Genomic DNA, 21,878 nt, shown 5'->3' on the forward strand with positions numbered 1-21,878 from the left:
TCTCCTAATAAGAGGCAAAGCATTATATTCAGCCCCATAGCCTTTGCTTCCTCTCGCACAGAATCAGAAATGTCTATAGCCATCAGTGAGAATCAAATGTACTATTCTTTTTAATACTAACATAAAAATATCTGGGACCCAAACTAGCCACAGTAAAAATGGCCAACACTTCTTATTTACAAACTACTTCCAGTATATTTATGTAGGCAAAGAGATTTCAGAAAGACTGATGCATGTTAAAATATTGAAGGGTTATTTTTTAATTTGAGAGAGGGGGAAAAATGCACAACATTAAAAAATTCTGAACAGAGTAATTTTTGCTCCTGATAAAATGAACATAACACAGCAAGTTTTCCTTACGTCTTCATGAAGTACTGCCTCTCTTTCAGCAGAATAAATCAATTTCTTAGGCCAAAGTGTGTAAAAAAGGTCTTAACCATAAAAACTAAATGCTACCAGGAAGTTAACACCATTCCTTTACAGTACAGAAAGTCCATTATAAAAATGCCATACCTCAGTGACAACTCCTGCAGCAATAGTGGAACCACTGTAGCGTAACATAACTCTCCCAAGCTCTTTAAAATCTTTATATAACTCTAGAGCAACAGGTCTTTGAGTTTGTAGTTCTATTAGAGCATTCTGCCCTTTAGTCAAGAACCTGCAGGTAAATAAGCAGAAAACTCTATTATAAATATGATAGTGTAAATTAAAAAGAGAACAGTGAACAAATGGAAAAAAAAATCAACTTAAAAAGACAAAAGTATAATGAACAAACTTGATTTCAAGTATAAGCCAAGCCACCAGACTGAAAACTAATTTGCCTGCAGCACACCTTTTAAAAAGGCATCTGAGTTTTCTTTAAAAACTTCCAGAGAAGGGCATCCACTGTAACATTTAGAAAATGGCTTTGAAGTTAATTATCTCATTAAAACCTGTTTTTTTCATGCCTAGTAGAAAACAAGTCTTATTTTAAACTCAACGCCTAAAGAACCAATTCACTGCTCTGCAGAAGTAATGATTTTTCTTCCCATTACCTTTCAGCAAGAGTTTCAGCCATGCAATTCTGGAAAGGGATTATTCTGATAATGTTGGATGTATCAAACAACATTTCTACCCAAATACAGCTTTAAATAACTAAAGTGATGTTCCCATAGCTTAACTTGTATGGGAAGACTCCCTAAATCTATTTTTCTCTGACGCACTGTCTAGAATAGTTGATTTTAGACAGTAAACCACCTCCAAAATCATGCCAAGGATCCCATGCTACTACAGGAAAAGAGATAATGTAAAAAAACCAACCAAACAAACATATATATATATGTAAAAATCCTTTAAGTGTAGTGATCTAGGATTCACTCCCAATTCTGCAAGTGACCTTAGGCAAGTCATTTTGCTTCTCAGGTGCTCAGCATTTATCAAGTAGCAAGGAAGTTTTTCACTTCGTAAAACACTCTGAAATCTACACATCAAACCAACTTAAACAACAGAAGCAGATTTTTATACTACTGCTTCATAATAGAATCTACTTGATATACCATACGTTAATCTAAAGTCAGCACATTTCTTGAGTAATTATTAACTATTCGAAACACTTACTTAGGTTTTTTCTTTGTCACTTCACCAGTGCTTTTGTGTAGGACACTCAACAGTCTTCTGATAGTTGCAGGTTCACTTACGGTTTGATAGTGTAACAGCACCTAAAATATTTTTTTCAGTTATTAAACATTCTACAGTAATCAGAAATCCTGTGTGTTAATACTTGAAAACATTGACTTCTTTTAACACCGATTTTTTAAACAAATGTTTATAAAACTTCTCTCACAGGAGTCTCTGCCTCACATTCAGAAACTGTTCCTTGTTCCTAAACTGTGATCTCTACAGATATGACACAAAGGTCATGTATTAATTCACCATAAATACATTTTTCATTCTTAAGTGTTTTGCTTTTGCCAGGTCAGTGCAGTTCTGTACCATGAACTGATATTGTATTTATTTTAAAAGGTTATCTTACAACTAAATGCATCATTATGCTCCTACAAAGCGTGAGTTATCTAAAGGACAGTCTAGTCTGACCATGGTGGAACTCACGTCCTCTGAAACAGCTCAGATACATATTAAAAGCCAGTACGAATATGTGTAAGCAGCCACAATAGTCCTTTACATCCTGTTCAAACTAGAGAAGAATCTGTTTTCCTCTGGAGGGACAGAACCACTTCTGCACACTAAGTATCTCTTATATTGGGGGGATTGGACATGTAGAGGAAAAGCCTTGAGCAACCTGCAATGAACACAAGAACTTTCACAAAGACTTACAGGGAATCCTTTAGTGATTGGAACCTCAATATTGAAGATGAGAATCCGAGCTCTGAAACGAGTGCAAACTTTAATGGGCTCCTTAGGATCACAAAATACACAGCCAACACTACAAGAGAGGGGAATAATAGACACTGATATATATCTTGACATATAAATGTTAATCACCGCACTGGAAAAAGACAAATATTTAAGACAAGCAAAGCAAAGACAACACCACTGTAATATAATGGGGTGGAGGGGGGGGGAGAACAGGATCACTATATTAAAACCTATAATGAAATTAATTCCTAGACAATGTCTACAGTATTTTGTGGGTATGCATGAAAAGGTCTGTCTAGTTCACTGAACAATTAACGTCCATTGCTAATCAGTTTCTAAAAACGTCACTGTTTCCTGTGCGTAGGTATTTTGAAGAATTAAGACTTTCATTCAGAGATTAATTGTTCCAGATCAATAGCATAAAGTACTGCTGGGTGCCCAAATTTGCAGTGCTGGTGCCTGTAACTCAACTACTCTGTAGATAAAAGAACATCACAATCAGGACTTTCGAAACTTAAGCTCTCAGCAGCATTCACTTCCAAAAAATCCCACATGGAGTCACAAGAAAGCTCATTACAAGTCAATAAAGCAGACTTGACACAGCTTTTTCACAGTGGCTAGTTTTAGCTATCTAAAATGGAAGGAAAATTAATCCCACCAAAAAACATGACTGAAGAGAATGAACTGCGTGATTAAACGTATACATCAGATGCAATCAGATTTAATCAATATCAAGAGTACTTCAAACTTTGCACGTTTCCTTGACAAATCTAACATATCTCCAAAAGATGAATAACATCAAAGTAACAAATTGACTCAAGCCTTCATGCAACAAGTAGAACAAATTTTTTTCCCCCTCTCCATTTACCACAGAGAATCACGCCCCATTATGAAATGGCAATACAGAAAATCCTGTTCTTTTCTCTTAAAAGCAGAGCATAAATTGGCAAAACTATTAATGCAAGGAGTTTTTCAAACAGTAGCTTGAAAGTTTGCTCTCTGAAGTCCAACTGGAACATGAAAAAGCTGAACAAAGTATGGATCCAATTTTCTAGCCTGAGCAACAACTGACTCTTATCTAAAAGCCTGAGGCTAAGGCTTAGCATGAAACCTATAGACTGAAATACACACAGAGATGTGCTGCGTCTCACTGAACGTATCAGAGCCTTCCAGAAAAGGGTCAGAAAAACATTTACCAAAACATTACAAACATCTAAATATGTTAAATAACAGTTTCTATCAATTCCACTTGTCCAGATGTACTTACTGGTACACAACTGCAGTTGTTTGGATGTGTTTTGTCAGAATGATTTATGATTTGATAAGCTCTTCAAAAATCTTTTATTTAGTGATATGGATTTCCTTAACTCATCTATCAAAATGTCCAAGGACAAGTCTTAAGGCAAAAGGCTCTGAAGTCACCAGTGTCAGCACTAGGGCAAAGCATGAAGCCTAACAGTGTTCTGAGGCTGCCGTTGCACATGCAGCAGATGTTTCCAACGTTTGTACATGCACGCCAGGTGATATGCATCATTTTGGTTTTAAATATCCTGGTAGCCACATCATTCTTCAAGTAAACCGCTGATTGTTAAGTGTCATAGTTATAAAGCTTTTCATTAAAAACAAACCGTTACTTAGACTGAAACCCAGTTTTGCTCACTTGATTTTGATGATATCCATGCCGGTCAAAGTGAGACTAACATGATCTCCTGCTGCGGCCCAATCAACTGGTTCATCATGCAGTGTGATTCCTGGAAATGAGTAAGAACAGAACCTCTCAGTGAAGTACCTAGGTTCTGAGCTACAAACAAACAGCTCTGTTTGGGCCATTTGTGCTTCATCAACCATTACTCATCAATTTTCAGAATGAATGGATTGAGAGTAAAAGCTTTTTAACTGAGAAGACTGAGGAAGCTTTTTTTCCCCTCAGTGAGGACTTCTCTCACCCCACCCTGCACAATAACATGGCTTTATTTAAGCCAGCAGAGAGGACCTGGCACTTGTCACACAAGCGCAGATGACGCAGTCCTGAAAACGCCGTAGTACTGATATCTCCACCCATCCTTTCAGGCACATGCACACCCTAGACCGCATCTTTCATATACTTTAATGGTACTATGTCAACTTTCATTTACCTTAAGTGGGTTTGCTGACTCTTTCATAAAAAAGCGTAACCGATGCCTTTCGTTCACGACACCACGTCTATTAGAAAGCATCTTTAAAAGTAATTTTATTCTGATTGTGATGTATTTTAATTGCTTTAAAAGATAATCTGGCTGGTGAGTGAGGACAAAACTAATTGCTCCTGACTTAACATTCTGAGGTTCTGGTAGACACCAAGAAGTAAAGAAAAAAAGCCCATTTTTTATAAATACTGCATACATTTGTACAATCTAGTTCTATTTCACTACAAATTGTATTTATTGGTTTGCAAATCTGTTCCCAAAACCACTTGTCAAAAACATGCCAGAAACTATCATTCAACTACAAGCACGTTAAGTATAGTTTTTGAAGCAGTATTGAAAATTATTTCACATGTATGTGTCGTTCTCACAGAGTAAGTGAAACTCAGCCTCTTTAAATGAAAAAGTGGAATCCTCATGTGCACACTACCTTTTGTAAATATTGTATGATAAATCAATTATCTCTACTTTACATTAAATAGAAATAATATTCTCAACCTCTACCCACATTTCAGCCATATGAGAGGCAGTACAAAAGAAAAATCATAGAATTGTACCACTGGGGATACTGTGACAAAATACGTATTTTCCCATGCTACTTCTTGCGCTCCCAAAGTAGAGGAGTGACTACAGTGACCTGACACCCATATTCATCCACATTATTGTAACATTCCTGTGCATTAAAACAATGTGAATAAACCCACACGAACGGGCACACTGAAGTGCTTCCCCACCAGCACTGAACAGGCGGGTTCTGGAACAGAACGGGACAGTCGAACCAGCACATTACTGAGTTCAGGCTAAACAGTTAGATACAGGAATCATTTATTTTGAGGGCTTATTTTTTTATTCCTTGGTCAATGTACGAAAACCATAATTTTATCTTTCTGCTTGTACATGAAACAGACAACTCTGCAGTACCAAACCAGCAATCTTAATCAAACAGCCAAGTATTTAATGCCTTGGCCTAGCTAATTCCTCTTTTCATAAATCAAATGTATTGGATTTTAAATCCAATTTTCTTCTCTTTTGTCACTGCTCAGCACAGTTATATCCTGACAGTTCCTATATTATGAAAGGATCAGTGACGAATCTCAAGAACATCAGACAGGAGAGACTTAATTCTCAAGCTTTTTCACATCTAATTCATAAGATTCATTTCTAAAGGTTGTTCAACATCGTCACACTTCCCAACAGCAGTAACACTCCACAGCAGAGCTGAATAGTAATGAATTCTGTACTGCACATTTTTATAGACATTGCTGGAACTCAGATGTTTTTACAGGTTCTTCATAAAGCAATGTCAAAAGTCATGAGGCTGTAACATTTGGAATATCTGATATAGTAAAAAAAAAAAGGCAAAAAAAGAGGCAAGATTTCACATACTCTTCATAGACATATTTATACAGACACACAGTCACATCTAAAGAAATTCGTTTTATGCTTTCACATTTTATGTTTGACAGTTAGTATCAGTTTGACAGTCTGTTACCATTTCAGTAACTGCTTCTAGCCCAATATTGACCTGAAAGTAAACACACTTCTGAAGACTGTACCTTTTGCAGTGCAAGTTTCATTGGGAGGCATTGCCAGAAGTCGTTCTCCAACCTGAATATAACCTGCTTCTATTTTACCAGTCACACAAAATCCTGATCCTTGGTCTGAAATAAACACAGTAATTATTTCAAAAAACTTCATAATAAAGTCAATTTCCTATCACAAGTTAGACCTTCAGCATTGCATAGATAAGTTTTTAATATAATGAAGACAGTTTTCCACCCCCCCAGCAGAGCGTTCAGTACTTGCAAGTTAGCAGATGTGCATCATAATGAAAATGAAACATTAAATTCAAAACCTCTAGATCTTATGTTTTTCAGAACCAAGGGAGAAATATCCTTCTTTAAACAAATGTAGGTATATGAAGCAATATTTTTTAATTTTTCAATATTAGATTAAGCAGCTTAATTTCTAGAAATTTTATTTAATTCAGCACTTGCTCACTACAATTACAGATAAAAAAGAAAACATACCAGACGTCTCATAAAAGTTCTCCTGCATACAGTTGCAAATTCCTATGCCATTTACTGTTTAACTGAGTCAGAATCCTACAAGCTCTGTCAGTGTATTACTTTTACTCCTGGAAAGTCTAAGATTGATTCAGTCCTATTTAATATGAGGAGTTATTATAATCGTGGATGACTTAAATATTTCTGAATAAAAGACCAGAGTTTTTCTTCTTCAATGTCCTAACACTCTGTTTATTATTTGAATGATATGTCAGTTATTTTCAATAGATGTGCTACCTGTCCACATTTATGCACATACACCTTAAGAAAAGCTTCATCTCCTGAGCACATGTTTGCAGGTGTATTTAAAAAGAATCCTCTGAAGTGAATCTACAATGACATTTTTGGTATCTATACAAACAGCAAATATACCTTTGCTGAACACTAGAATTCAGTGATAAGCAAGCACCTTAGTATTTTGTATGTGACATTAGATTAAAAGATTAATTTAAAGCTGAATTCAAAAGAGAAAGTCGACTTCAGATCTTGAGGTCACATACTACCAACTTGCTCTTTTGCATTCAACACCATTATTGATGAATGCTTCCACTTAGCAGGAAAAATATTACAGAATCACAGAATGGTTGGGGTTGGAAGGGACCTCTGGAGATCATCTAGTCTGACCCACCCACTAAAGCAGGTTCAGCAGAGCAGATCTCACAGGAATGTGTCCAGGTGGGTTTTGAATGTCTCCAGATAAGGAGACTCCACAGTAGTGGACTATGCCTGCAAGCTGATTTTCCTCTATTTATTTCAGCAAATGAGATGAATGCAGACAATTAACAGATGGCATAGGATGTCAAAAGAACAGAAAACTGGAGAAGCAGATACTTGCTAGAAAATGAATCCCCAAATCGTGGTACAAATACCACCTCAACATGGTACACAAAATAACCTCTGCAAGCACTTGCAGGCAACCAGAAATGTGAATTGGTTGCAGGTTCCCCAACCACAATAATAAACCTTTTTTTTTTTCCACATAATCACCAGCTCTGGCTTGGTAAACCAGTGTGGTGTTTGACATCTCTCCCATCCTGACAGCTTCCTGCAAAGTGCCAATTCCTTCAGCTTCCTGTGAAACCAATGCCAGTACAAAACAGAGAGTAGGGGACAGAATCAGGGCATAAAAAAGGGCCTGATTTCTGTGTATCATGGTACTTGTGTTGTGCCAGGACATATTCTTTGTCCTCAGGATTTTCTAAAGCTAAACAGCTTTTCTAAAGTCAGGTCAAATCATACCCTGGACAGTATTATAATATGGTAAGTGGGGACTGATGCAGGAGTGAAGGAATTCACAGAGACCTCTTGGATCAGGATATAGTTTGCCTGCAGAGAATATCAGGAGGATAACAGCTAAAATCAGGCTGAGGTAGATGAATCATACGTGTGGGTAACCTTAATTAAGAAAGGGTTTTTCCAAACTATGTGAGAGTGCGCTCAGCACTCTCACTTTTTACACACTTCTATGGACACCTCCTCCTGAGCTGGCACAGGCGCTGTGACAAAGCCAAGAACAACTGTTGCTTCATGTACTCCTACCTGCAGCCACTTCCTCTGGTGGCATCCACATTAATTAAGTCTTGAGATCACAAGGTAGAGGGAAAAAAAAAAGCCTAAAACCACCTGTAAGTCCACATTTAGTGATAAACCCTGTATATGTAAACTAAGTCCCTTCCAAAGTCATTATTTTTTTCATACTTTAGCAAAAAATCACTTTTCCGCAGAACAGATGTAGCCTAAATTGCTCATTTTGTAAAACTTAGCTCAACACAAAAATCAGTATTTTGCTCTGCTTTGTTTGTACTTCCCCTATAAACACCCTATACTTATTTTAAAATATGAATTTCAATTGATTACAAATATTCACAATATTTCAAATCACGCTGTCATTTAGTTTGCCACACTTCTCAAGGGATCTATGGAATGTTTCAAATGGGATGAGTGTTACAAACATTATTTCTTCTAAATTACCTGTAAATTTAAAAGCATTTAACCGAAAAAAAAAAATCAAGTTTACAATGAAAACCGTAAGGGCTCACAGCAGTCTATTTTCTCTGGACAATGGGATTAAGAACTGGTTATAGTTACTTGCTGTCTATATCTCTGTTAGTGCTAGGGAATAGCTAACTGCCTTTCATTAAATCCCTGGCTGGTTAAAACAGTCTCATCACCATTATCCTTTCCTTCCACTTCACTCTGCCAAATTTTTATATGAAAATGAAGGGATTTATTATTACTTACAGCTACAACAATGGAAAGAAAGGCAACAGGTCACACTTTTTTAAAATCTAGGAATGGAAGGTAAAAGAGCCCTAAGTCACACTCACAAAAAGTTTGAGAAAGATTCATCTAGGCAACAAGAACCACTTTGGGAAAGAATCCCAAATTCTATCCCACAGAACCACCAGCTCATTACACAGCCAATTAGCTGGTCATGCAGATTTTCTCCCTCCATTTCTCTTCCAGTGTGTTTCTCCTTCACCAATACTATCTAAAATTCTACAAAGAACACTGCTTGAGAACTTACTATTTCTGTTCCACACTACAGATACACATAAAGCTCCTACTTTAAGTCTTATTCTTACATCATTTTTCAACACTTGTGTTGAATATCCATGAAAAGATGATGAAAATATCATAAAAAGAACCAACCTTTAAAAACATCAGCAACACACAACCGAAATGGTTTATCCACTGATCTCTGTGGTGGCTTGAAAGAATCTGCAAATAAATTGATAAAACCTCTTAGAATTTCTGTATTCAATAACTGTATCAGCAACTTCACTCTTAGGGATAAATCAAGTATATTGCATTCCAAAGACTTTGTCCCACATTTCCCCAAAATATAAGTTTGACACACACAGGACTAAGATATATTAGTTTTTAAATGAGGAAAACTGCACTCACCAATTTGCTCTAACAAACACTTCCCTTTATACCACTGTGTGAGGTCACTTGACTGACACCTTGTGACCAGATTTTCACCCCCAAGGCCACTCGTTGGGATATAAGCCACATCTGATTCCTAATTAAGAAAACAAACAGAAGTTAACCATTCATTAACAATGGGATCTTCTAGCAGAAGCGTGAGGTGCATTTTTTCAATATTACATGTCTAAGCTAGAAAAGAACAGTTGGCAGATTCGTATATCCCCTGGAGAAGGCCGATTAATCAGTGGATCCATTCCCCTTCTGTTTGCCTCTTGCCTGACCACAGTGCACCAACAAAGAACTGGGGATATTTAAAAATGACGATAGCAACATTAATAACTAAGTGAAACTGAGATCATATAACAAAATCCAGCTCCATATCTGACAGGCAAAACCTCGGTTTAAATTGCTGGTTCATGCATATGGATTTCAGGAAGGCCATAGCCAGGCCAAATGGAGAGTGTTCTTATGAGTTCATAATCCACAATGACACCTGCTCTGGTATAAAACTCTCTACTGTAATTAATGTAATGCTGAATATTAAGACAGAACATCCCTGGTCTGTCTTGCTTTATGGACAACAATACCAAGAGGCAACAAATGAGGTGAGTGCCCCAAAGATTCAGCAGAGATGATGACAGAAAGAGTATTAGAGAACTGACTAACCTTATCGAGGGCTCAGTGTACACCCAACCAGTAAGAAAAGGAACCTGCTACATTATGTGCAGGTAGCAGTAGCAGGAAGGTGACACAGAATAACCTGACTGTAACAGCAGAAAAGCTCGTCCTACCCAAATGCCCAAACAAACCAACACAGACCTCAGAAATTTAAATTACCTTAAAGCCAGCTTGTTTAAGAAATTGGCCAAGCTTATTCGTAATTTCCTGAAATCTTTCCTGTTGCCAATTGACCTAAAATGGAAAACAGGTTACAATAATAAAATCATAGATTTTTAACGTGACTCGAACATACAGCTGCATGTCATCAGCTCTGTAGTACCTGTAGGTGTATTTCACACACAACACCTAATGGATTTAAAAGTATTTAAGATTCCCAGCTGGATTCATAGTTGAAAATGTAAAAGCATACCTTTTTTTTTTTTTTAACATTCACACAAAATTCAGATTCTACAAGATTATATGTAACACAGTAACAATCTAAAACACAGGTGGCAATACTTAACACACCTTACATGTTTAGGTAAAGCTCTTGGGGTCTTGACCTGAATGATCACCAAGATGCTCTTGCAGATGCCACTGGGTTAACTGCTTCTGTGAGGTTTTCACAAGTACAAGAGGGACCTCTACTCATTTTTAGCATCAAAAATGTCTTTCTGTGCACTTTGAAAATACACTCATAAATAAAAAGTATTGTAAAGTCTAGACACAAGAGACAGAGCTCTGAATTAAAGAAAGAAATAATACTTTAATTATTAGTTTCACAATACTGATCCTTAAAATTAGGGTCTACAATCCTAGATGGAAGCCCTTCAATTAAATGAAAAAAATAAGGATGTACCTGGTCCATTTTATTGACTGCAACAGCTAGCTGTGTCACTCCAAGAGAGCGAACTAATAATCCATGTTCTCGAGTTTGTCCACCTGTCTCAAACCCTGCTTCAAACTCTCCTCTGCTAGCATCCACAACCAAAATAGCCACATCAGCCTAGATGAAAAAAAAATACAATCAAAAGTGGTTAAGAGGTGGAAATAATCTGGGTTAATATGTCAATCAGCAACATTTCACACAAAAAGTGCTCTATACGGGAAGAATCCTGATGTGCTTCAAATGTAACTGAAACTGCTCAGTTCCATCTGTGTCACGCCCACTTTGATGAGGGATTATGGCATTATGTCATTTCATGTCATAAACCACCACTTTCTGTTAAACATAAGCCAACTCTTGGTTTTGGGAACGTGTCATCTTCAGACTACTGATTCTGGATGTGCTGCAGAGTGCTCAGCTAAACGAAAGCAGCCTGTGCTCCAGAAGCTTAAGAATGGGTATGACCACAACATCCAGTTCTTCCTGCCTCAGTCTGGACACCTTCACAGTGAGAAGCTGCAGAAGTTACAGATAAGTCACCTCACTATACAATTGGAACAACCAGTCAACTGCATGTTGGATGTGGGTGCTTCACAGTCTACTCAACACACTGAAGCATGCCAAAAATCACTAGGGGGAAAAGACTAAGTAGCCATCTAGGCAAATTCTCTGCCACAGCATGAAGAGCAAATAGGTATCACACAGTCTACAAAACTGCACAAGAATTAGCCACATAAGCACAGTGGAGAACCACAGATTTTGCTGTTAGCCTTAAATACTGCTTGTATTTCTTCTACTTTTCCTGCTTTGGGAAGTAACAGCCAGTCAAGCCACCGTCATGCACCAAGCTACAGCACCAGACGTGAACGATAAAAGGTACTGCTGTCAAGAGGCAAGTGCAAGATAATTTCATAGGCCTGATGAGATGGACAAAATGGAAAGAGAGAGGAGAAAAAGCAGTACTTTCTCCCTTTCTTTACACGCTTATGCTTCAGGATGCCACGAGTGGGAAGACAGAACACATCCTGGCTCTGAATTCCCCTGACCTTGTCCAAGACACAAAATCCCCACAGCTCATACAGAGACAGTGCAAGTGTGAGAACGGGAAAAGGATGAGGGATGAATTTCCCCACAGCTGTCAGCCTCAGAAGTGCATTGCGGTAAACTTCTCCCTCAAAAAAAAAGACATCCTGTATTTTCTAAATTATAAAAACCATAACTCAGGACTTACGTGAATTAACCATATGTATCAAAGGCCAGATCCTGGCCCTGATAAGGCTGATTTGCATTTTGTATAACGGCAGTTGGGGATTCACCTCCTAACAGAATTCTCCACAATAAAAAGGCACCAGGGCCACTTCCACATGTGCTTTCTTCTACCCATTGCTTTGGTGCTGAGCCTGCTCTACAGACAACAGAAAGTTGCAAAGTTCCTGTGATTCCTTAACAGGCTTCAGAACAGAACAGCCCCTCATCATCCTCAGAGCTGAGGGAACACAGAGACACACCAAGTCTCCTTGGCCAGTCCCACCTTCTGCTGAACTGATGGTGGATCTGCAAGTCTTCTCGTAGCACTTGCTGCCAGTATTATTTTTCCCAAAAACGGCACACCTATTTAATTTAAAGTTGTAAAGAAGATGGTGTGACTGAGTCGACACTTTTCAGTGTTCTGAAACTAAAGATTTTAAAGATTTTTAAACTCCTGAATTTCCTACAACACATGCTCCATAATATAGATGACTGTACAAGCACTATATCACACTTTGTGAACTTCTGACTGGCCTGCAGCCTAACCGCTGGGTCGCACAGTCTGAATTCTTACCCTGGTTCTGTTTCAGAGCAGAATTTGGGGCAAACCAGTCTTCCCATAATATAGTTCTATTTTATCTGTAAAATCGTACTATCGCTACTCATCCTTACTGAGATTTTTAGATAAAACTCACATTTCAGACTGCAATGACATGCACGAAAGCAAAAAAACTCTACACAGTAGCTTAGCTTAGGAAAAAAAATATTTGATCACACCACTACTTTGGAGAATCAGCTCTATCATTTAAAAAAGGGTGCCTTTAAGTGGAAAAAAATTTACACATTTTATGTCAAGTAAACATGTTATTCTTCCCCCCCTCTGATTTATTATTTCCATAAATTAAATAGCTAACCTATATGAGAATGGTAAGTACCATACTGAATTCAATGGGTAGTGCACTATACTTTTGACTTTACCTACTGTTCCTAAAGCAAGTGGCAAATAATCTCTGTAAATGTTCTATTGACAGCACAGATGCATTCTGCATAAACTTCTTTATCTATGGTGTGTTTTATCATCCCATATAAAATACATTGTTAAACAGAAGAAAGCTTTTTGTTTGACCTCTCCAAATCATTTTTCTTTAAGCTGAAAACCACTCAAAATCTTTACCAACAAGACCACTTCCACAGAACTTCTTGTAGCCATATCCCACATTCAAACAGCTTTAAAAGCTCAACTCTGATTTTAACAAACTGCAACTTAGTATTCAAATTCTTCCCTAAGAAAACTCTTGTCCACAAAGTTAAAGTCTCCAAAAAAGAATAGCAACTGTCTTTAAACACATTCTTTTTTCAGTTTAGAAAACGCATGAAAATGTCAAAGATGTTTTAGCACCATGAATGATTGCATTTTGTATTAAATGTTAAAGTAGGAAGAAAACCATTTAAGAAAAAGTTATAAATAATAATGCTATTGGAAAAACAGCTTTAGACCATCTCTACCTGTGCAGCTCCTGTGATCATATTCGGAATGAAGTCTTTGTGGCCTGGAGCATCCATCAGTGTAATTACTTTAGTCTTTGTCTCAAATTTGGTCATACCCACATCCATTGTCACTCCCCTTAAACGAAGCATACATGCAATGCACCATTAAAACTGCTTGGAAAGATGCATAAAGTAAGCTATTAAAAACACAATCATGAAATTATACACTTTATAGCTTTCATTTTATTTAGCCTGCATAATAATAATAAAAAAAAAAATCTGAAGAAACCTGCTTGCTAAAGAAACCTGCTTGCTGGAAAAGCAGACCTCTAAAGCTGCCTTTCAGTAACCTGAGTCACAAACACTCAGAATTCACAGTACTAAATCCTATGGACTGTCACCCAACAAGCACAGTGAGAACATGAAAACTCTACTGCATATTTAAATAATTACTAATTCTACTTTTAATACTTAGCTCTTCAGAAAAGACCATCATAGCATAACAGAAACATAGCAAAGAATAGGAAAATAGATGCTGTGGGACTACAGGAATACAGTTACACATTTGCAAAGATCCACACACAGAACACTGATTATCAAGGAGGGATTGCAGAGCTTTTTGCAGCACTTTGACTCAGTTCCACATCTCACTAACAACCACATGTCCTGCACAGCACACAGGATGGGATGCATCTGATCAAATGCAAACATCAATCATGCAGATGTCTGGGTTAGTCATCTGCATCTCCATTTACAGACGACAATGACAGACAGGCACCTTCAAGGAACACAGACACTTAAAACATGTTACTTCAAACGACAAAGCCCCCATTCTCAAACAAAAATAAAACAACAACAACCTAGAAGCCCAAACATTTACAGATGGCTCCAGAAAATTTTCCTTTAAAAATAGAAAACTTAGAGTAAAGAGAAAACAGAATAAATCAAAAGTACCAACTAAAAACTTTTTCCCTGAATAGTTACAATTCACCTTCTGAAGAGAAGTCTGGTATCTAAATGCACAACTTTTGGATACTAAAAAAATCATAGACCAAGGAATACCACTTTTAAGGCTCATAACAACTATTCCGCAAACTTTACTTTCTGTTAATATTTTACTCTTCACAGACAATAAATACTTGTTTCTGTTTTCGGTTTCTCATGTTAATTACATCCTATCAAAGGCAGCTTGTATTGATAACACACTTAATATGGTGTTTACTTATTCTATTACAGATCTGTGAAAGGAAATAATCTTCAAAGTTTGTCCGCTTTACACCCAGCTATATCTACAGAGATTAAGAAAAAGACTTTTCCCCCATCAGCTTTTCCTCTTTTACATCCTTAGACTATAATGTCATAATAACAGTACCACCACTACAATATCATGAGCCATAACTTATGTAAGGCTACTTTTAAAATTGTGTTGGATGGGTTGTTCCCCTCTTTCCCATACCTGCAACCCGCCCCCCCTCCCCCTCAGGTTTGTATGTGCACTTCCGAAATGAAAGGACTCCCATAGATCAAAGTTTAGCTACATACAGGGATGCTGTAGAAGTGTATCCACCTTTAAAAACCACAACAGTTACACACATGACAGAGAATGCCTCACACCATGTTCTTTGGGATCAGTTTACATTGTGAAGGTTGTCTTTCCAACCAGAAGAGCTTATATGCTATGAAACCATGGGTGACAAGTGATTGCAAATGTATAAACACATAAGAAAATGCCTTTTCTTATTGTTTTGTGAACACAGAATATCATGTCTTTAGCTTCCCACAGAGTGTTCTTTAAAGTTCTTACACAGTTTTTTAATTAGCTTCACCGCTTCCCCATTACATAAATTTTCAATATGATAAAATTTAATTTATTAACTTGAAATACAAAATTTAAAATTAAGGGCAGATTATAAATAATAGAAATATAATTTATTAATTTACAGATTTTATATTAAATGTAAGTCACATGTGATTAACTGACGTTTCAGTGCTTAGTCTATAAATCTTGACACATTTTCACAGAAAAACTTAACCTAGAACTTTCCCATAAAGCGACAGCCAAACTGAAAGAAATCAGGCAGCAATAAACCAGTAAGGGAGCTTTAAATGAACCAACTCAGCCAGTAAAAGCATTCTGCATTGTACTCCTAGTCTGCACAACACAGCATAGAAATGTGAAGACTCAAATTCTCATTCTCATTCATTCTCATTATTTTTTAATTTTGGTAACATGTACTCATATGGACAAAGAAAAATATTTGCTAATAAGTATTGAGTAAACATCTTTAAATACCTGGAATATTTCTACCAAAGCATTATTAGCGGATTGGTATTTCCTAACAAATTCTGTTCTTTCAAGGAAAAAAGTTAATTTTCATTAAAAGATATTTCTACCTTTCTCTTTCTTCACCAGTTTCATCCAAGACCCATGCATAGGCAAACGAAGCTTTGCCAGCCTTCTTGGATTCCTGTTCATATTTGTGCATAGTTCTTTTGTTCACATTTCCCAAAAGGTAGAGTAGATGACCCATTAAAGTACTTTTACCTGCATCAACATGTCCTGTGGAGGGAAATAAGTATTGCATCAATTTTATTAATTTACACATTTTAAGTATAGCACAAGAAGAAGTATACTGAAACATATGAAAATCACATGCACTAATAATGCTTATGCAATCCATAGAATTTCACAATCCTGTCAGAAAGAGACACAAAGAGATAGTTTATTGAAACAGTCAGCATGATGGCCATATAGCACCTCCAAATTCATACTAAAAAGAACACACTGCAAGAAAGCAACCAAACCAAAGTACATTTCACTATACTGTCAAACAGAAGCTAAGTCAACCTCCCCGTCCTAGTCAAGGACACATGAATGTACTCCCTCCAAAGAATAATGGTCAAGCAGATGCAACTGAAAACAGTGTGAGATTTCCCTTCCCTGGAGAGAGGAGTTCTGCTTCTCTTATCAATTCCAGATTCAAGCAACACAGTGTTTAATCTCTATGTTTGTCAAAAATATGATTTAACAGTATTACCTATTACCACCAAATTAAGCAGTTGTTTTCCTCCTTGTCTCTTCTCCAACTCTGCTTTCACATCTATTTGTGGTTTTGTCTTGCTTGACTTTTTTACTGGAGTAGGCACCGTATTCTGCTCTTCTGAAACCTGCACTACTTGGGGTGAAAGAGCAGATTTTGAGACTGCCTCAAGTACCCCAGAAGCTACACTGGTGTCTCCAGTTAACAGTCCTTTCTGAAGTGTGCTGGCATGGCCATTTTCTTCAGCAATCACACTAGGGAAAAAAAAAAGAAAACACAAGAAATGCAAAATACAAAGAGGCTGTAGAAATACAGGAGAGAAACTGAGTTTTCCCTTTGCTATCATGTAAGCCCCAGACAAAGAGTTTCTGATAAACCCATTAAGGTGGAAGCGATAAGCAGCTGGATACAAACTGCACAGATACCAGTTCTGAACATCTTGTCTGAAAAGCACTGTGTACAAAAGCAAGATAAGAAATAATCTTGTAAAATACATGAAACAGATAAACAAAAGCTTCCCACAGCCACTTCTTTTAATAGGGAGGGAAAAGACAGTTGTGCAGAACAACTACGGAGAGCTGGTTGTCTCTGAAGTAAAAGCCGAGTCAACTCTGAAGTATCAATCCTACAACAGCTTCTACATATACTACAAGTATTGCGGTTGAACATAGCAATGCTCTATTGTGAGAACAGTAATACAGTATAAAGAGTAAATACTAAGCATATCTGAGCTGCTGTTTAATGTGCAATGCTTACATAGAGCCATAACAAACAAGTTACATTTATCAATGCTGAGAAAATTTGTTTATGCATAAAAGAAGGCATGTAGGACCAAGGAGATTTGGATTCTCCAACTCTCCAACATCCTGTTCTCCCACAGATCACCAAACTAATCCTAACAGTAAGTAATGCAAGTATCATTCTCTTACACTCTCTCACTCTTTTTCTCTCGGATTTGTAAATGCGGATCTTTCCCTAATTCACACAAGCTTTCTGAGAATAAACAGTATGATTCTTAACCTGTTACGGCAAAGCTGGCCACTAAAAACAAATGCTAAGTAATATCTTCAGGAGAGCAGAAGCTTTCTTACTGCCTGACAGAGCTCCATGGTGAGGCATTAACATAAGCAGCAAGACAGGAACAGAAGCAGTTATTACAGGTGTGACAGCATTATATCACAGCAAACTTCAAAATATAAACCACTGACCATTACAGTATATTGAAAATAACTACGAAGCACTAAAATGTTATCCAAGGAGAAGCAGCTTCTTCTCCTGGAAAACTGGAAATCCTTTCCCATGTAGCACCACCATGCTGCTGCTTGCTCTCTATGGAAAGGATTAGTGCAGGCTCTCATGTGCAAGTGTCTCCACATGCAGCGTGAACTTTTCACTCTCTGCTTTCTGTTTACACACCACATTTACCTTCCCACTTTTCCTCCTTTCAGCTTCTATAAACAAAACTACTTATTTTGGTACTTCAGAATCCCACATCTTGACACCTCTGCTTTTATTTGACATTGCTTCTCATTTTCTGTTGGCATAGGAGCACTTGCATTATATTAGTCTCTTTCCACTACATATTTCTCAGGAAATGATACAGTGCAAGGATGTTAAGCCTATTGAACAAAGCAGTTCTAGAGTTATGATCTAAAAAATTAGCCCTAGGAAATACTCAGACTGACCACAAAATTAGCTTCTCCTTATAGCACTAAGCAACACGGGACATTTTATAGGTTTCCCTATTTTCCTGCAGTTTCAGAACCCACCTATGTAATCAGTACTGCAGCAGACAATGATTTTGACACCTTTTTCTTAAGGCCCAAAGTCAGGTCTTCCTCTTGACTGTGAGACCCCAAAGCAGAAATGTAAGCACTCATTTCATTTGGCTACAGTTCCACAACCCAAGGCCAGGGTCTTACATCAAGGCTGAATATACCAACATAGATTTCTCAAACTAGTTAAGTAAAAAACTTAGTTTATGCCAGCAACACTGGTTGCAGGGGCACAGGTGATACCTGCACTTCTGCAAAATGGACAGACAACTCTGTATCAAGTCTATTACCAATAGGTTCCAAACAATTTGAAGGAGAACAAACTACTGCCTTGGATCAAACAATCATAACATTTTAGATTTGACACTACAAAATCAGCTGCACTGTATCACCAACTACAGCATTAGGCGAACTCGGTATATAACACCATATCTTGACAAGCTGAATACCCTTTATAAGAAGATACACTTGATTCCCTAAATTCTGAAAATTGGTGGGTCATCATTGCTTTAGAGAGAGAAAGGTGATTACACACCACAGAAAAATATTCACTATAGTTATCTGTGCTTTCTTTTACCGGAAAAGCTAAGTCCATTTCTATGAGGCTGAACAGAAGGCTCTGTGTTTTTAAAATTCCTTAAATAGTACATGAAGTTCAAGTTGAAAATCTACCTTGGAATAGCATAACAATTATTTTCTGCAATGTCTCTTCAGGCACATTTTACTTCATAAAATTTGACTGAAAATAAGCGAGTTGATAGAAGGCAATTACGCAGACAATTGCAGTGACAAAGCATTCTACATATTTTAATAATGTATTTAAAATCATCTGAATGATACAAAGTACACCAGATCATTTTTGCCTGAATCATGTATTAAAAGAGCCTCATACTTATAATTAATTTGCATTAGACATCTTTCATCAAGATTAAGTCTCTTCCATCTTTTTCCTTTTTCAGATAAACTTCAGTTGAGTGTCAGCATATCACCTAGCACTTTCACACTGAATTACTATGACTGGTGCCAATAGGCAAAGGTCACACTGTAATGCAAATATGGTATTTCACATGGGTATCAAGTTTTCTGCCTTGAAATTCTAGTATTTGAAGTTCTGGAGAGAAGTATTTGTATAAGAAGTCATATCAAAGCAGCCTTTGCAGATGGCAATAGTTTTCTCTCCTTTTCTATGTCTCCATTTCTTCCCAAATCAAGTTTTCAAAAATGAAAAAATGAAAAATAATTTTACGGGAAGATATTTAGATGAAGCTGCAAGTGATGAGACCTACAAACATAACTCTTGTGTTTTTCTATAGCTTTCCAAAATATATTTGAAGACTATCATATCAAGCCTGTTAAAAGACAAAAATGTATTTTGCAAGACAGGTTATTTGCAAGCTTCTAAATTCTGTTTTGTTTAGGTAGGTAATGATTTTTTGTTTCTAATCCCAGATGCTCAGATCTTCTTGCAGGCCAAAGCCTATGTCAGTAAGGATTCAAAAAAACAGGATGGATGCCGAGTGGTAGAATTTGAACTAATTACAGCACCTGAAAGAATCACAGTTATTGCCAGATTAAATAACTGCTCTCTCAGTTCTAAGTAGCTTTATTGTGACTATGACTGCTTAAGGCTCCCAAATAGGTTTTATTTTGTGTGGTGCAAAGAAAAAGTGCTAAATACAAGTGAAACAACGAGCAAAACATTTCACTCCAGTCATCACAACATTAGGCTTCGCTACTTTTTCAAGGGTGCAATATTTGAACAGTCAGGACACAGCTCCAGTTAAGACTTTTACAGGTTTCAGATACAACCATGTTTTAGAAACCTGAAAACAACCTGTGCCATGATAAACCAAGACTTGCCATTTCAGAGGAGAAATATCAGAATGGATAGAGTGCATGATCTACTTACAGAGCATCTGGATGAGATAATTCAGCTTTTTGCTGATCAATGTCAGGGAAAGGGAGAGTGGGGTTATTGCTTGGTACCTAAAGGGAAGACGGGCAGATGAAACATGCAGTTCCAGTCCCATGGAAGTACATGAAGAGAGATGCAGCAAAAAGACCATGACAGTTAGTTATTCCTCATGACAACCAGATGAGTTGTTTATTGAAAGTTTGATAACAGCTCAGGGAAACACTAAGAAGCTTCATCTCTAACGGTCAAGGAAAAAAATGAATGACACTGAAAATGTTTTTCAGTAAGCCTTTTCCACTGGGATTTTGAAAAATTTCTGTCAGAAGACAGAGCATATAGGACAGTATACCTAGTATACAGGATACCTAGTATGTCATTAGTGCAGGCAGTTGAGGGTATAAACAAGTCGATTGCATTAGCAAGCACCTTGAGTAGCAAAGTTTCAAATTAGTGTGAGTTATGTTGAACCACCAGATCAAGAAAAAAATATATTTGGAGGAAGAGAACTTCCTAACCAACTGCTTGCATCTTTGCATGAGAACTCGATGGAGCTACCAAAAGCAGTCTTGGTTTGCAGACATCTGTGCCCATCTGCCACATCACTGCTACCTGATAATGTGGAGCCATTGATTAAGCAACTCTTGGATTTCTTTGACAGGACAGAACCATTAAGCACTTTGTGTGTGCACTGAGGTCGTGTACTCAAGAAAGCTTGACCGCCAGCAATTCAGGCACAAATTTCAAAAGAGCTTACCACAGCTTTTTGTTAGGAAATCAGGAGACATACAAAAGCCTGGCAAGGACCAACATTAGTCAAAATTAAAACTGTAAGGCCAGAAACTGCCTATGTCATCTTGTCAACAAGGACCATAAGAGTAAACTGAGTAAAAATGTTATGGTTACATCACTGTTTTATGGGGAAAAATAAGAAATACAGCATATGTTTTTATAAGACATTAGAAGACAATCTCACACAACTGTCGAAAGGTTCACACTCCCATGCATTCAAAGAAGAACTTGAAAGCTTATCTGCTGAAAGTTAACTCTGCATAATTTACCTTTTAAACATTATTTTCAGTCTTCTAGTCTGGACGCTTAGTGAATTATTTTTACACAACCGACTCTTTCGGAGTACTTACAGTCATTACAGGAATGTCTACATCTATTTCCCCTTTCAAAATTATTAATTACACAATATTGCTCAGGCTGGTTAAAATATTCATGCTTTTTTGCTCACAACTTCTTCTGGCTTCCTTCATGACTTAACAGGAAGAAAAAGCCTGGTAAACAGTTTTGCTAGAGCATCAGAAAAACAGTTCACCAGAAGTGA

At 37.2% G+C, this 21,878-nt stretch overlaps 1 protein-coding gene across 6 annotated transcripts in view; it reads right to left on the reverse strand.

Moving 5' to 3' along the window:
* HBS1L (HBS1 like translational GTPase) overlaps window positions 1–21,878 on the reverse strand; it is a 61,852-nt gene that overhangs the window by 1,260 nt on the left and 38,714 nt on the right. For all 6 annotated transcript variants that reach the window (XM_080341790.1, XM_080341789.1, XM_080341791.1 and 3 more), the window contains 12 exons: window positions 16,856–17,112; window positions 16,212–16,377; window positions 13,836–13,953; window positions 11,055–11,201; window positions 10,373–10,447; window positions 9,512–9,629; window positions 9,257–9,325; window positions 6,095–6,199; window positions 4,016–4,106; window positions 2,314–2,422; window positions 1,597–1,697; window positions 514–658 (listed from right to left, as the gene is read on the reverse strand). In XM_080341790.1, coding sequence (XP_080197916.1) covers window positions 514–658; window positions 1,597–1,697; window positions 2,314–2,422; window positions 4,016–4,106; window positions 6,095–6,199; window positions 9,257–9,325; window positions 9,512–9,629; window positions 10,373–10,447; window positions 11,055–11,201; window positions 13,836–13,953; window positions 16,212–16,377; window positions 16,856–17,112 — 1,501 coding nt within the window. The remainder of the gene's footprint in view (window positions 1–513; window positions 659–1,596; window positions 1,698–2,313; window positions 2,423–4,015; window positions 4,107–6,094; window positions 6,200–9,256; window positions 9,326–9,511; window positions 9,630–10,372; window positions 10,448–11,054; window positions 11,202–13,835; window positions 13,954–16,211; window positions 16,378–16,855; window positions 17,113–21,878) is intronic.

The sequence above is a fragment of the Nesoenas mayeri genome (genome assembly GCF_963082525.1).
Source record: "Nesoenas mayeri genome assembly, chromosome: 3".
NCBI lineage: Eukaryota > Metazoa > Chordata > Aves > Columbiformes > Columbidae > Nesoenas > Nesoenas mayeri.